At 48.2% G+C, this 16,817-nt stretch overlaps 1 protein-coding gene across 2 annotated transcripts in view; it reads right to left on the bottom strand.

The window, feature by feature from the left end:
• The window catches only part of SPEN (spen family transcriptional repressor), an 83,693-nt gene that overhangs the window by 40,714 nt on the left and 26,162 nt on the right, over positions 1–16,817 (bottom strand). For both annotated transcript variants that reach the window (XR_010308597.1, XM_064172259.1), the window contains exon 3: positions 14,719–15,195. Coding sequence is in view for 1 of the 2 variants with exons in the window: in XM_064172259.1 (XP_064028329.1) it covers positions 14,719–15,195 (477 nt within the window). In the remaining variant the exon portion in view is untranslated. The remainder of the gene's footprint in view (positions 1–14,718; positions 15,196–16,817) is intronic.

Here is a 16,817-nt window from a genome sequence, read left to right as displayed (position 1 = left end):
GGGAGCAGTTTGGCACTCGCGATGTGTCCTGCAGAATACTAACCCACCTCGGTCTGTACCTGTGAGGGAAACAACACTTCTCACATCTGCGGAAATAAACACGGGGTGGGGATTCTTTTTTCCCCTAGTTCAAAGGAGTCGTTGAACCTGAAGTTAGAGATATCAGAAACCTCAGTCAAACCTCTGAAGTTTGTTTGTGTGAAGAGATCAAGAGGTAGCAAGTCGTTACCATATATTGCAGACGACAGGCGGGCAGCGAGGGGGCTCAGCCCAGGGGCACACACCACAGAGAGCTGGAGCCCAGCTCTTGCATCTCACAACAAAGCTCTCCCTCAGACTCAGGCTGCTTGGTGTGGAAGGGTGGAGAAAACAAGGTGGGGAGCAGTGATCTCCACCTCACACTCTCTCCGTGTAATTACTCAGTGCCCATCACCCCAGCCTCCTGCACCTAGGGAGCTCACGGGCAAGGCAGGCAGAGCTGCACCTGCGTGCCATTCTTGGCACCCTTTCAAGCTGCTGAGACCTTGCCATCCAAGGAACTTTGGTTTGTGCATGTCACACACTCTGAAGTATTTAACAACACGCAGCGATGATAAAACAACCTTCTGAGAGGGCAGAAAAACCAGACCTACTTGCAGGGAAGCGGAAAGGAATCGCCCAAAGCACAGCACAAGTGAAAAAGCTTTGCTGCTCTGAAGAGAGGCCAGTGAATGCTACAGACAAATGGAGTTAGGACATCCTCTTTCCCTTAACTTCTTCTGTCTTACCACATCCAGAAGAGATTTCTGAAATCTCCTGCTGGGATGGATTCCTAAATTGCAAAGAATGATGTTTAAATGCCATGGGAAAGCAACACCACCAGGACAACTCGGGTGTCCTTCAGCTGGGGCAGGATTGATTTCAGACCTGGAGCAGCAGGTTCTCTAAGACAGTCTCCAGCTGGTATTTACACTGGATATTTAACCCAGGCCAAGTGACTGCCTTATTCACACCACATCTTCTTTTCTGTGACAGGCCACAGTGATGGATTTCCTTCAGTCATTCTATCATGATGTGTAACACCAGATATCTGCTGACAAGATCTGGCGCCGGAGATCTGCTGAGAAACATCTTCATCTTCTCCACCGTTCATTTCAGCCGGCTGCAGTGTAGCTCGCAAGGACAGGACTACTTCCACCCCCAGAACCACGTCTGCCCTGGAGCTAAGTGCTGTAAATGTTTGAAGATAGCCCTGGGCTTCTTTTAATTCTTCCCTGCCAACTGAATAAACCCACTAGGATCCTTAAAAATATCTATGTTTACATGAATCCCTGAGCCCAGCCCTCAGTTGGTGTTACCTCGACCTATGTCCCTTTGTCCTCAGCCTTGAACTTCATACAGTCGAGAATGAAAAACAACTACCCTGGAAGAAAAAAAAAACATCTTGGCTACAAACCTATCTACAGAGCAAACAGTCAACTCAGCAACAACCACAACACCCTGCTGCCGCTGCCCCTGCTCCCCGCGTCACTGCCAAGGCAGCCAGGGCTGGGTTTGGTGCTGAACTCGGGAGCAGCTGGAGCTGCCAGCTGCCCCGGCCACTGCCTTTCAGAGCAGGGGTACTCCCAGGGAAGAGCGGCACCGCTGCAGCTCGGCACTGCAGCTCCGGGAAGCTGCAGGAAATGCTTTCTCAGCAAACGGCCACAGGGACAGAGCTAGATGCTGGGAAAGATTAAAGTCATCGAGGCCTTGAGGGTGAAGTACAAAGCCAGCTCTTTGACGCAGCTTTCCCACAATTAAACTTCCACCGATGCAGAGGACAGGAGGAGGGTGGGTGTGAGAATATGTGAGCCCAAGGAGCCTCTGCTTTTTTAAAGGAGGGAAGCCTGGGGTGAAGAACCCTGCGAGAAGTCCTGCTGCAGCCACCCCAGACGGCCACCTCCTCCAACCAGGCCAGGCTCCAGCCGAACGATCTGAAGCGCCACCAGGACATGCCTGCAGAAGAGCTGCAGCTGAAGGCTGCCAGCAGCGATCCGCCTGCGCCCCAGCAGCTGTTGAAGGAGAGCAGCAGGGCAGAGTTCACTGCTACGGTGAGGAACAGCTCATTCAGTCTGCAAGAAAAAACTGCTCACAAGCCTTTGGCCAAACCTTGTGTCATACTGTTAAAGTAAACAGCTCCTGCCAGCTATCTGCAGACCATCTAAATGAGTATTTTGCAACTGTCACCTCAGAGCATATGATACCTTTGACAAACACCACCTAACAGCATCTCGGTTCAAGACGACTCCAGGAGGTTGGGATGTCTCCATATCCCTGCACTGCAGATGGAAAAAAAACGGCAAGAAGAGGCCGAGGGCTTTGCCCAAGGTCATCCAACGAATCACCCTGGGAGCAGGCTGAAGAACTTGATCCCCTGGCTCATGGGAGGCCCAAGCTTCTCAAAATACTGAGAAAGCAACATTTGAGGGCATTTTCCCATCACCAATTGCAGCACCTTCATGAAAGGATCTACTATGCATCAGAAAAAAAAACACCACCACCACAACTCGACCCCAAGTACCATCTGTAAGCCTGGGCAGTGAGGAGCCATGTAAAATGTAACCACTGCTGCTTCCAAGTATGCTACCTACACATTTACTTGAGGAGTAAAAAGCAACTTTTGCCTGTAAAGCACTACCAAATAATCAGCTGGGAATAAACACGTAATACAATTTTTAAAGTCTTTGGCCTTAACTACACTGAAACCATGTTGAGCCCTGGACCTTTCTCAGAAGCAAAACTCAAGAGCCCCAGCTCAGATTCACCTCCAGGTTGTTTCAGTCTGGCAGCGCTGGAAATGCTTTTTCAACAAGAAGCTGCTGGTAGACCGTGGCAAACAAACAGGTAGAATGAATTCTGCCTCTGTGTTCTAGAAAAGCATCCTATCTGATCTTAAGAAAACCCAATCCTGGCACTATTTTGCTGCCTGCCAGCTCTCATTTGTCAACCCCACACATGCCCCATGGACTTCACCCTTGGCTGCTCCTTACCTCAGGCTCCCCAGGGCCGCTCTGCCTGCCCACGCAGGCAGCAAGCCCCTGACCTTGCTCTCGGCCCTGCCAAAAGGTGGGTGAGATCATCGCCTCCCTCGCAAGGCGCTGCTTTTAGCCTGACACAAAATGCTGCTTGTTGCAGTTCCTGAGCCGGAGCCGTTCTGAAATGCTGCATCCTTTGCTTCTAAAGCAATAGAATTGTTCTCGGGCTGGGAGTGGGGATGGAAGGCATGCCAAGATACACAGCCAATAAACAACGCTGCTGAAGTGAAACTGGGAACGTGCAAAGCTTAATATAGACCTTCCATTTATGGCAGATAACACTGTGCAAGTTTAGTGCTTCTAAAAATGGTCACTAGTGCCCCAAGAGCCAAATCTAACGGCACATGGACAGAGCGACCCCCATTCTCCATCAGAAACAAGTCCATTTATTAAGTGTGTTTATCAAACAAGATTTCTGTGGCCTTTTAAAGAAACACCAGAGAAAGGAAGAATCATTTGGGAGGGTTTGGTGTTTAATACCCTTTTCTAGATCAACTCCAGCACCTGGGAGATGCAAAGGAGCAATGTGTCAGAGCGGAACAACGGCTATGAGTCTTCAAGTAAAGGACTACTTAAAATGAAAGGCCTGGGAAAAAAAAGTCATTTCTGTGATCTCAGGCAGCATACATTATACAAGAGAAGAAGACATTTGATGAGTTGCATGCTAAGGATTAATTTGCCATTTAAAAATGCAGAGAACAGATGGATCTCTTGGCTAGGACTATATTTGGGAATTACTTCATTTTCTGCCCACATGCAAATAAAAATACAACTAAAAGTAGATTTTTTTTTAATGCCATTTCACATGGGTGAAAAAAAAAAAACCCAACCAAGTAACAAAACATTTAAGCCACAAAAAGTACAATTAAACAGACAAGCTTTGTATGAAACAGGTAAGCTGTCACAGCCTAGTGTATGCTTATCATGTTGGTGGGGAAAATGTGCTTTTATGTTTGTCAAGAGAACTCCAAACCTTAGAAATTAAGGAAAAAAAAGAACACAAAGGCAGCATATGACAGAGTGGGGTTTGTGTTTGTCTCTAAGAGCAAGAGCAAAGGCACCTTCCTGCAATTTAATTCAGCAGGATTTGTTACTATTTAGTGATTAAACCTCCACATGGTCAGAAGTACAGAGGCTCCCCAAAAAATCATGGGGTAGTTCCATCATACTAACCAGGGATCATGAAGCAAGGCTGAGGACTTGGATATTTGTGGGAAAAATGGAAAAGTGGGGAAAAATGCCAAAGAAAAATGCCTCATGTCCTCATAACTCCACTGCCCTTCCACACCCACAGCACATGGCAGCATGCAGTCAGCAAGGCTGGGAAAGGAGGAGCAGCATAAACTGGGGATAGAAGAGAAGTCCTCCAAGGAATTCCGACAGGGGAAGCCTATGTGCACCACCTGTGTGCTTCCCTTAGGGGGTTTAGTGCCTGCGGAGAGACTTTGAAAGCTCCAAACCACGGCAGCGAGGTGCAGTCTGTAAGGCACAGGTACAGAATTCATCCAACATTTTCCTCCTTTCAGAGCGTCATTTCTAGGAGTTAGAGGGAAACTGCATATTGAAAAGCCAAACCAACATAAACTCCTTCTGACATCACTGCTGGATAGCATCTATGCCTCCCCTATCGGCACACCAAGCTCCTCACCTCCCTCCACCTCCAAACAAGCAAACACGCAGCACAAGCCAACATTTACCCACCAAAACCCTGACCGGCGCAGGACGTCTTCGGTGAGTGCCCAGCCTCTGCACCAGGGACAGACTCAGCTCCAAGTGCCTTTGGAAAGCCAAGAGGAATAGAAAATTTGCACTAACCCGACAGCCTCCTTTCTGTGACTATTCATCCTTCACAATCCAGACAACAGGACCTAGCAGGCAGTAAACAAACCTCGAAGGGAGGGACTAACTTCAAAGCCACGGGGTAAATCTGACATAATTTGAGGGTTCGAGATCTTGCAGCAACCTCGTACCAAACGAAGTGTCAGATGATCCAAGGAGGTCAAACCTGTAGCAGCTGGAATTAAGTAGGGCACTTTGCATCTCCCTGCCAGCCCAGCCCAGCACCATTTGTCTGTGGGGACTCGGAGCTCTCAGCCCTGGGAATCCACTTTCAGGAGGAGAACAGGGCCACTCTCTCACGCCTCATCGTGACAGAAAAGCTTTCTAATCCTAACAGATGACAAAGAAGAAATCACTTAGATGCCCCTACTGCCAGGGGACATGCCTTAATTATTCCCCTGATTCCTAAAGGGTTTGATGAAGTTTTCCTGGTTTTCCCCAGGTACAGAAATAGTGAAGGTTTCTGGACAGCTGTGGAGAATAAAAGGCAGCTGTGGAAGAAATGAGGAAATGTCCCTGAAAACCACTTTGCTCTGGTGGGAAGGCTTCTCCAAAAGGTACTTTTACTGCCATCCTACATTTCTGTGTGTCTTCTAGCCAAAATCATTGCTTTGAGCTAAATAAAGCAACTGCATAGTGAACCTCAGGCGTTTCTCAGAGACAAGCATTTGAAAAGCTCCATGTTCCACTTCTCTCAACAAGAGAGAGGACTCCTGGCTGGACGGGAGGGGGTGTTGGTGTCTGAAACCCAGCAAGCACAGGGAAACAGAAGGACATGTCCTACCTTTGTGACAGCATTCCTGCGAGGAGGAGGGGTTCACAGAGAAGGGTTTTTAATTAACACCACACACACACACTAAAGGATGAGTTTGTTCTTGTGTTAGGCACTCGGGAGGTAACAACACAAGGTTCTCGTGGGAATGCTTCTCCCCCTGTACTGGGCACTGGTGAGGCCACACCTTGAGTACTGGGTTAAGTTTTGGGGCCCTTACTCCAAAGACACGGAGAAGCTGGAGCAGGTCCAGAGAAGGGCAACAAAGCTGGTGAAGGGTCTGAGAACAGGTCTGGTGAAGAGCAGCTGAGGGAACCGGGGTTGTTCAATCTGGAGAGAAAGAGGCTGAGAGGAGACCTTCTGGCTCTCTACAACTCCCAGAAAGGAGGCTGGAGCCACGTGGGGGCTGGCCTCTTCTCCCAGGGAACAAGTGACAAGAGGAGAGGAAATGTCCTGAAGCTGCACCAGAGGAGGTGCAGGTTGGATATTACAAGAAGCTTCTTAAACACTGGACCAGGTTAACCAGAAAGGTGGTGGTTTAGAAGCTGAAGAGATGTGGTGCTGAAGAACATGGTTTTGCCCCATCTTCCCTTTGAGGGTCTTAAGAATTCCAGTTACACCCTGGCAGATAGAAATTGTTTCACCTCTACCACACCACCTCCCTCACCTCTCCCCGAGTCTGTGATTTTCCACTGATAGCTGTGCAGCCTTAGCAGCTGACCACACAAATCTGCAGAGGGATATCTAATCATCTGCTAAGGAGCTTTCCCACTTAAAACCTTGAGGCCATCATTAGTACTTTTGGCATTGGTGACGTTGCAGACAGGGTGCCTGGACACTAGGGACAAAGCTCAGTGTACAGGATCAGAAGGTTAATTCAACCAGCAAAGACTGAGGGATGATATTCTTCTACTTCCCCCCCACAATAAGGTTTATTTACCATTAACAGTCACATCCCTGTGACCTCAGCTCAAGCACACCAGCTCTACCTACAGCTGGTTTTAGGGTTAACATGCCTGCTCAGGTTTCAAGGGGAAGGTTCTTCTAAAGGTGTTACTGTGTTGCATCCACACCTCTGACAGAGACAGAAATATCCTCTAATGGGGGGGGAAAAAAAACCCAAATTGCTGTCTTTGCAAGCCTTTAAAAAGATGTGAAGGGCTGCTCTGTCGACACGTTAATGCAAACAGGAATGACTGCACACCAGCAGTGGGGGGATGTCTCCTTTGATCCTCCTAATGACTGGTATTTTTCCGGAAGCCTTCAACACAGCCTTGCTCTGATGCTATGCATCCCTCCTTGTGAATATTCATTAGAAATTATCAAGCTGCCCATTATTCCAAAGGTCCTTACGACAGAAATCCTCTCCCTCACCTTTTGGTGCCTGTGATGTATGTGTCTCCATCTGAGCTGTCTAGACTCCCTCCATCATCACTGCAGACAAGCAGGCACTTCCGAACTGCAACCCTTCTCATCTCTTTTAGCTGTGATTCACATCTGAGATGTATTTTCTTTGAGAAGGGGGAATCTGGACCTTTCCCGCTGAGGAAAGCACCCGACCCTAACCACTGTATTTCCACGTTTCCCTGTTTCGTTTGGCTTTTCGGGGAGGCATTCCATTCCCCCTCGTTTTTCTGGTGTACAGCAAGGAAGAGAGCAAGAGGCAGATTTCTTCCTGCCTTCATGATCCCTCAGTCTAACACGGGCAGCTTCAACTTCCCTGACCTCAGCTAATTCTTTCCTTCCCTCAGCCTACTCAAGATGATTAAGCAAAATACTTGGAAGGAAATCAAAGCCTTAAAAACGCAATTAGAAGTGACCATTTTGTTAATACGCAGCGCTCGCAACCCTGAAGTCAAACCCAATCTACTGCCGGCACCAGACCTTCCTCTGGCTGCAGCACGCCCGTGGGAAGCAAAGGCATTTTCAGCAGCTCTCACAGGCTTCAACAGCCCAAAGCAGCACAACTTAGCAGGACAACATCTCCCCCAGCACTGGCACAAGCAGTGCTTCCCACACGGCTCAGGTTTTTCCCTCACTGTTCCTGAGGTGAGGATGACCTGAAATTGCCAAACCTCACACCAGATATTGGCTCCTGCAGTGCTGCAGCTGCCCACAGGTGAGTTGCAAACCTTATTTTAAAGCAGGGCAGGTCTTCCTTCCACCACCAGAGGTTAAGGCAAGTTCATACCAGGGTCTGGATTTAGGTGCCAGAAGTCCTCATAATTGCTAACAAAGACTCTGACCTAATTGCAAGAAGCTTTTACAGGCACTTAAAAGGGGGGGGGGGGGGGGGGAAGAGGCAATAATCTCTTTAACAGAACACAAAACAATGAAGTCATTTAGGATGATCAAAATAACAAAACAAGAGGCATTTTTCCAGGACCCCTTTTCCATGCATTTCCACCCCAACAGGCTAAGATTTTAGAACTCTCTTACTGATGTTGATTTGTAAAAAGAAATTTTCCTCTGTCTGGAGAGGGGGAAAAAAAAATCAAATCAAGTGAGTTTTGAAAGCAGCAAAGCTTCTGGGCCCTGCTACGAAACAAAGGCTGAGAGACCAGATGCAGGTAAGCAAATATTTCTACATATTTCAGAAGCAGCCAAATTGCTGTCACTTGGAGCCAGCAACTCCCAGCTGTGACGGGCAGTTATTAATTGCAATGTGTCCACCCTCTGAGGGCAGAGCTTACGCAAACAAAACCATGTGCCAGATGAAAAAAGGGACCACCAAACTCGACCATATGTTACAGGGTTTTATTGTATATTCCTGTAAAAGATAGGATTCTTGCAGAGCGTTAAACGCCCTTGGCAGCGGTGTGCTACCTCCTTCAGCGCGGGGCAGCGCTGGGGAGGTGTGGGGGCTGGCTCCAGAGTCTCCTTTTCATAGCATCGACCAGGTGGGAAGAGAGCTCCAAGCTCAGCCAGCCCAACCTAGCACTCAGCCTTATCCAATCAACCAGACCATGGCACTAAGTGCCTCATCCAGCCCTTCCTTGAACACCTCCAGGCACGGCGACTCCACCACCTCTGTGGGGGTATTCTGGGGGCTCATTCCTCGTTTCTGGAGCGGGCAGAGCGCTGGGTCTCAAAACTAAACAGCGACCTAGCACTGGAAGGTCGAGCGCTCGGTTACCTCGTTCAGACCCGGCTTTTACGCTGGCGCTGCCGTTTCACGGCGCGACCGCGGCGCTTCCCTGCGCTGTGTGAGCAGAGAAACAGCCATGCGAGAGCGGAGCCCGCCCGGCGCCGTGCGCGGGGGCTTACGCGGAACGCCGGGGGGGTTGCAGCAAGCGGAGGTATTTCCACCCGCCGGGGCGGCCCCGCCCTGAGGGCGGCGCGGCGGCGGTTCTGGCCGGCTCCCGCCGGTTCAGACCGGTTCTCAGACACAAACAACCCGCCCTCCCCCTCTGCCGGCCACGGGCTGCGCTCGGTGGTCCCTCTGACGGCGCCGAGGAGCCTGCCCACGCTGCCTTTCCCGTGCGGGCAGCGAGGGAGAGGGTTCCGCGGCCAAGGGCCACTCCGCCCTTTACCCTCACACCGAGCGAGGGGGGAGCTCTGCACCACCCCCCAGCACAAGCACCAAGGCGAAGAACCAAACCGCCCGCCTTGCCCTTACACACGCAGGCCGGGGGCTCCCGGCTCACAACGGCAAGGGACCCGTCCAGCTTCTCCCTCTCACGCACCGGGCTGAGGCGGACCCGAGCCGGCCGCCATGACAGCGCCGGGCCGGGCTCCTGCCGCAGCCAGCAGAGGCGACCTAAAGCGGCGGGTTTCAGGGCGAGATAAAAATCTGTTACGCAAGGCACATTTTTAATCGCTTACTCCAGAGTATACAGATGAGGTAATGCGAGCTGGCGGCCTCCCCCAGCCGCTCTGTCAGCAGCTAGGCGGCGGCGGGGCTGGGGCGGAGAGCGCGGCCTCGCCGCCCGCCGGGCTGAGGGGACCGGCGGCTGCCGCTGGTGCCCGGCCCCGGGGGACTCGGGTACCATTTGCTCGCCAGCTGCCAGGAGATCTGAAATCCCGGGCCATATATTGCCTTTTTTTCTCTCTTCCTCTTTTTTTCCCCTCTCCCCCAGAAGGCTCTGTTTATGTGTAACAAACAGGAGGGGTGCGGGGCTGTGTGTGCGTGCGGGTACAGGTAGCCTCTCCCCACTCTGAGACAGGAGGCTGGAAAGGTTTGTTCTCTGCGTTTTAAATCTGCTCGGCACACGCACAGACAAAAACAAATCGCCTCTCTCTTCAAAGCTCTCTGAAAAATTCCTGCCTGTGTTCAATTTCAAGAAACTCGATACACTCCCAAGGGTAAAAAAAAACCAACCCCAACATGTCTAAGAGGATGGTCTAGGTTATATTTAGATGAGAAGCAGCACAGGCTGACATGAGCAGAAACACAAGAAAGAACAAAGTGAAAACCCTCGACAGTTGGTAACAAAAACCTGAGAATATCTGAGCTGGATTTTTTAATTTCTCCTGTCCCTAATTCACATTTCCCTGCGCAGAGAGAACATCAAAGCAACACACGCAGCTGTATGGGAACAAAAGGTAAAGATGAGGAGTTCCACCTGGCTCTTGCAGGGTTTACTGTTGCCTTTGTGCTGAGGATTCCTACTCTATGCCGGGTTTCATTTTATTTTCCTCTTAAACCTTAACCTAATTCTTATTACCATACAAACAGGAGCATGCTGTAACCCTGCCACCCTACCAGGAGAGATTATAAATATCCAGGTGGTCTCTACGGTGTAAAACTGAGGTGGAATCATGTAACACCAGCAAGACCATCTCACCCATTGTTAAATCAAAGGCAGGACAACCACATTTAACCTCCTCCTTGCCGATTTTCTTCAGCTGTCCCCAGCAGAGGCATCTCTCAAAACCCCTACGTCCCACCATTAGAAGTGATTCACTGCTTGCCGGCAGACAAACCGAGCGGGAAAGAGAGGAAGACAATGGTAGGGAAAGGTCTGTATTATGTCATGAAACGCACTTGCCTCTACTTTCACTTCGGTTGTTTAAACAGGCTAAGAAGGTCCCCAGCAGAACAAAACACACTGCAGCCTCCACGAGGTTGCAGGGAGCCTGGGTTTTTTCCCATGATTAAAATTCTCTTGGCAGTGTTTTTCATCAGTTTATTTCAATATTAAGACACAGAAAATGACACTGAGGTGTTCCTTTCCAACTGCAACTCACTGCTCCAGAATTTCAGCACAGAGCAATCTGAAATTAAAACCAATCTCTAATTACCTTATGAAAGCCTTGCTCACTTGTCATTAGACCTTTCCGTACAACTGTCACAACTATCAAAAAGTCACTTTTCAGACAACCTTCTTCTTTCCATCACTTTAATTCCACACCACAGCAATGATGAGGCACTCTTAAACCCTGGCGAAAACGAAGTCGCTGCATGTCTTAGACTTCAGATTTAAGTTCCTGATCTCTTTTACACTACAAATCAAAAGAAATTCTTCCTCTAGCCAGGAAATCCTCCAGCACCAGACAACCAAATGAGCAGTCTCAAAAAAAAACCAAAAATTAAAGGCAGCAAAAAAGGAACTCTGAGGTCACTCCTCTGTAAATTTACAGACACACACATCTGCAGTGTTCACGCGTTCATACGCTGGACATCAAACACTTCAGCAAGCCTCTGTAAATAACTTCCAGTCCCATCTCAACAGGGTACTTTTGCCACGTGCCCAGTTTTAAGAGCAGAGCGTCCCACTGCTCGGTGCCGTGCGGCTCAGGACGTCGCTGCAGCAAGGCTTTAAAAGTAATCACTAACACATGGAACAGCAAGGAACACGACAGGCCTCTTGACATCACAAACCTGAACTATAAAGCACAGAAAACACCTCCACGAGCAGTACAGAAAAGATCCTTTTTCACCTAAAAGAAGTGCTGTTGCCTTTTCTTTCTTTGTTTTGCAAGGAGGTAGGGCAGGGCATAAACAAAATCTGGTTTGCTTCCTATGGGACTGCACACAGCTTCTAGGAGTATTTGGCTTCTTCCATGACACAGTGCAGAAAATATGTTTGCTAATGTAGCATTTGTGGTGCACGCTCGAGTCAACACGAGAGAAAATAAAGCTGCTGCTGCTGCTGAAAAATTCAAGTATCATTTGGGAGGTTTTTTACTCTTTCAAGGTGATTAAAAAAAAAACAAACCAGTGACCCTTTTCCATAAGATGGGTGGGGAATGAGCAACCTCACATTAAGAAATGCAGAGTCCTTCAAACCACTAAATCCCAGTCAGCTCTGCAGGTGACACCATCTGAGCAAGCAGCTCCCACCAAAGCACTCCCAGCACCAGCCCAGGAGCAGCTGCTGCGAGGCCAAACACACCAAGGCACAGCCTGCTCCACAAAACGGCTTGTTTTTACCATGTGCTTTTTTTGGTCTTATCTTCTCAATTACTGCTGTGCAGCTCCCACTACAAATCCCCTGCCTGTGCAGGCCTTCAAAGACACCTTTATAGCAAATCTTAGCTGAGCTCCAGTGCAACAAATGTCACACAAAAGACTTTTTTCCACCTTCTTAAAACTATCAACAGACTATCTTTACGGCCCAAGAACATCACCTCCATTTAATCAAAGTCATGTTTACTTCACACAGCTCTGAAAACCACCAAGAACAAAGCCCAAACTTCTCCTTCACCACCTTTCTGGTGGTTTTTCACCTGAAGGGCAAGAACCATGCTCAAAACTTTCACAGCTGCAAGCTCCCTATGGCTCCAGCATTTGTCCCCAGTGGCATCTCTAAGTGAACACTGCTTGCTTTTACCTTTTCCACCTTGCCACTTGAGACCAGCAGAACCAGCCCGGAGCGACAAAGTTCTCCAAGACATACAATTGCCACGGAATTCTGTGTCACAAAGACCTTCATAATTTCACAGCATCTCAAAATTGGCCATTTCCAGTTTGCTAAAGCCCCTGAGAAATCCCATGGAAATTGCAAGGAATCATTCTTCCTCAGTCAGTAACAGCCTGTCCTTAGCTGTTCCAATCCCACTACAGAAATGAATAATATAGAGGGAATTTGCTAAACCAAGCCAGCAATGACCCAGAATTTATTACCCAGAGTAAGGGGATGCAAATAAATTTCTGCCTGCTCTGGGTCTATGACAAAAATTGAACAGAAATTCCACTTGTGCTTTAGAAGGCTTCAAAGCCAGGTGGGGCTTTGCTTTACCAAGTAAAGAAACGGTTACATGTTTGTGAAGATCTAATTTATCACCTAGAAACACGTAAAACTCCTTCCTGATCCTTCGAAATGGAATACACTCTCCACCAGATTCCATCCCTTGCTCTCCTGAATTCCAATTTACTGCATTAATAAGCAAACCCAGTGCTGCTTTCCCTCAGCTCTCAGAGCACAGTCTGGTTTTCCATTACTACAACTAGAAATTGCCAAGAAAATGCAGACACTGCTTTATCTTCTGATTCCATCCCAGAGCCTTGCTCCACTGGGACCATCCTTAGCCCTCTCAGATGCACAGCAGTGTTTCATCCTGTCTCGACAGCCCCACAATGACATTTTCTACAGATTACAACTTTCTTGGCCTCCCTCCTAACCATTCTGCAACAAGCAAAGGAGCACCACAAGAGGACTTAATTCTGGTTTGGAGATTTTTGTTTTTTAAACCTTAAATGTAAGGAAGCCTCTTTGCAGTTCCTCTTCTCCAGGGTTTGTTTGGTTTTATCTTTTTGGAGACCTCTGGAAGTCTCACCACTTTTTTTATAGCTGTAATAAGTGTGAAAATCTCTGACAAAGGGTTGTCACTATCTTAGTGTGAAGAGCTCCTTGAGAGAGAGGCCCTAGAAATAAACAACCCTTTAAAGCAGCCTGAAAGTCATCTCAGATATTCTAGAGGTGCCTCTCTCTCTCCACAAGTCAAGACCAGGACCTGGATTTCTAAATCCAGGAGGAGAAAACAATAATTAAAAGAAGTAAACACATCTTTCCTCAGTTCTTTAGACATCGAGGGGTGGGGAAATCAGAAGAGGAGAAACTGATTTCCTCACCTTCCTCCTGCACACGTACCCAGTGTTATCCCATCTGACCTTTCCAGAAGGTCCAACCTCCACACAGGGAAGACTTTACAAGAGCAATCACCTCGATCAGAGATTCACCAGTGGCAGAATTCCACTCCCAGTCAGAACTGAACGCTATTTATTGCACCCATACACCAAGTTGCTCAAGGAACACTTTCAAGTTTGGAGAAGAACTGGGAACGTTTCCAGCTCCGCAGACCCTGCTGAATTCAGACCAGAGCTCTTCCCTGCTTATCTGCACCCCCGCTTCTTGGTTCCCACTCTCGGGGTGAATTTACTCCTAAAAAGCTAAATAAAATCATTTCAACACAATCTTTCAGGCTATGAAAAGAAACCCAGCAACCAGCCTGAACGTTCTGGATTTTCGCCCCGCCTGTAGTTTCTAAAGCCACACAAATACTCCGTGGCCATTCAGGAACCAAGACCATGGGCGTCTCCCCAGGAAATGCTTGCCTGAATTGATGATTTTTTAAAAGATTCCTCCCAGTTTACAATTTCTGCTGCGAGGCAACGGGAAAAAAATGGAAAGGCCACGTGGCAATGCTTTGAATGTTAGTGGCCATGGGGAAGGAGAGGAAATGGAACAGGACCACTCGTCATTCCCAAAGTATTTCAGTGTGTCCTGTAAATAGCAGCTGACCTTAAAATTTGCTCATTCCCTCTCTTAAGCAAATAAAGAGTTGCCCCATGCCCCACGCACGTGGGTGGCAGCTGGGGTGCAACGAAGCCTCGTGGCTGTGTGTCCTGCTTTGCCCAGCCTGAAGGACACTGCAGAGACCCACCATGGAAAACAATTAAGGGCAACACCGGCGCTCACCTCGGATCCCCTTTGTGCCAACTCAGACTTCTGATGTTTCACAACGCTCTGCTACACCAACCACTTGGTCACAAAGAGCCCTGCACTTCCACAGCCCAGGCTTGCAACTCCTCACCAGGTCTCAGAAAACAACTCCCAAAGCCCACTGCGTGCTGCCTGCGGGTCGGGTGAGGATTCACAGGGGCCTTACCTGTCGCTGCTGGTACTGCTGCTGCTGCTGATGGAGTCACTGCTGGAAGATCTGCTGCGAGACCCGCTGCCGCTGGGGGAGCGGGTGGGCCGGGACGCCTGGCTGGCCAGCCGCTGCGGGGACTGGGTCCTGGACTGGGACGAATGCGGCGACCGACTCCTGCTGTGCTGGTAATTCCTCTCCGGCCTTCTGCCTCGTACCTCCCGCGTAATCTCATCCCTGTAGATATCCCTGTGTACCACGCTGGGCAATGTAAACTGCTCCCGGGCCCTAGGTTCGTAACGGGGGTCATGAGCATCAAAACGGTTTGGACTTCGACTCCGAGAAGTGTAATAGAGCCCATGTTGTAAAGTCCGCTCGCGAGGGTCTCTATAGTAATCCTGATCGTAATGTCTCGTCCGATCAAATCCTCCCGTCCCCCGCTCATGGTGTCCATAGGCACTATGTTCATAAGCACGCTCCCTGTTATCTGAAGCCCTGCATTTGGGAAGGGGGGAAAAAGATGGCATCAGAAGGGGGCAAGCACAACTGGAAGCAAAATCAAATCAAAACAAACCAAAACGAAACAAAAAGAAAAAACAAAACAAAACAAAACAAAACAAACTCATGCAAACATTCATGGTCAGCACTGAACTCCTCTTTGCCACTGCTTCTCCACTAAACAGCAACAACCTAATCAAGCCAACACTGACAAACTTAAAAACAGGTTACTCGACTCCGAAGTTATATTTGTATACAATAAAGCTGAGCAATCATTTTTCTGTTTGTTTTCATCACAATATCAGGCTTTCATGACCAGCATCTTGCACGGGAAGAAGGGGGAAAAAAAAAAACCCAAATCACTGCTTTCCAGTGCAGAATCCTCATCTGAGTTGCGTTTGGGGTTTTTGCTTTTTAATTTCAATGCAGTAAACAAGAAAAAGCTTCATGTTCGTGGACATTGTCATTAACTTGTTGGGGTTTTTAGTGGTGTTGTTTTTTTTTTCTACTCCATTTTTGCTTAAGAGCTTCACATTCTTAATTTTTTTTTCCCCTGGAACTTGGTAATTACTGAAGCTCTTCTCATTATCCTTCTGCAAAAATGGCATCACGAATGGGGCTGTAGCCATGAAAGCCTCCGTGCAAAGCATGACCCAGAGGTAAGAAGCTGCTTTCAAAAGGGGTAGCATAACCCACAGTGAAGACCCAGAAATTTAGAGGGTTTTTTTTGTCGCTGTCCTAAAACAGTTAACCCTCTTAGAGGGAATTTTGTTCTTAGCAGAGTGCTACGCTCAGTTGTCACCACTAAAGAAACATCCTGCCTGCTAAGGCCAGAATATTGAAGCTGCAAGAGTGCAAGCCCCCAAAAAGGCACTAAGACTCTACACAAGGAGTATAAACAAAATTTCTCAGCTGCTCTGCTTACTGCAATCACTGAATTCCTCTCTCTACAGAATTTAAACCTTCCCTCTGGAGTAGCTAAGGTCCATTTTGTTCCAGTCCTTTAAACATTCTGGATGTCAGTTGAGAAAGGCTCTATGTTCTGAGGAAGTTAGTCCCATCTCAACAATGAAGAGAGAGTAAAACTGGCAGATCAAGTTAGAAGGACATCACAAACAGTTTAGTACTTTCAGTTAGACGAGTACCAGGCTGGTACATTTGGGCTCTCTCTGCAAAATGGCAGCTAGGAGGGACCCCACTGAACAGTTAAAAAAGTGTACTTGCAATATTCTGAGTATGACAGGGTAGCCAAAGCCAATTTAAAAATGTAATTATCTGGCTGATGAAGGACATCTCAACCCTTTTTCTTTCAGCCACCTCTCTCGGATTCTTCCTTCAGAATCAATTATTAGTCACTTCAATCCCCTGAATCCCAATAACCCAATTTTGCCTTGCACTTCCTCCTCTCCTGCATCACAGAGCTGCTTTCTGTTTCAAACGGCAGAAATATCTCAGGTCTCTTTTATAAACCCAAAATGAGATTTCTGAATCTTTTTCGATTAGCATCTCAGGAATTCCCTTCCATTCCCTCTGCAATGAATCACTGGATCCTCAACCCTCCAAATAGATTCTTCCTCTGCTGTTAAATTATGGCTCGTTCTCCTGCTTTCTACAGAGCT

This window comes from Pogoniulus pusillus, chromosome 36, assembly GCF_015220805.1.
Source record: "Pogoniulus pusillus isolate bPogPus1 chromosome 36, bPogPus1.pri, whole genome shotgun sequence".
NCBI classification, from domain to species: Eukaryota; Metazoa; Chordata; class Aves; order Piciformes; family Lybiidae; genus Pogoniulus; species Pogoniulus pusillus.
The sequence above is the reverse complement of the archived record's forward strand: the minus strand, read 5'-3'. Positions and strand labels throughout refer to the sequence as shown.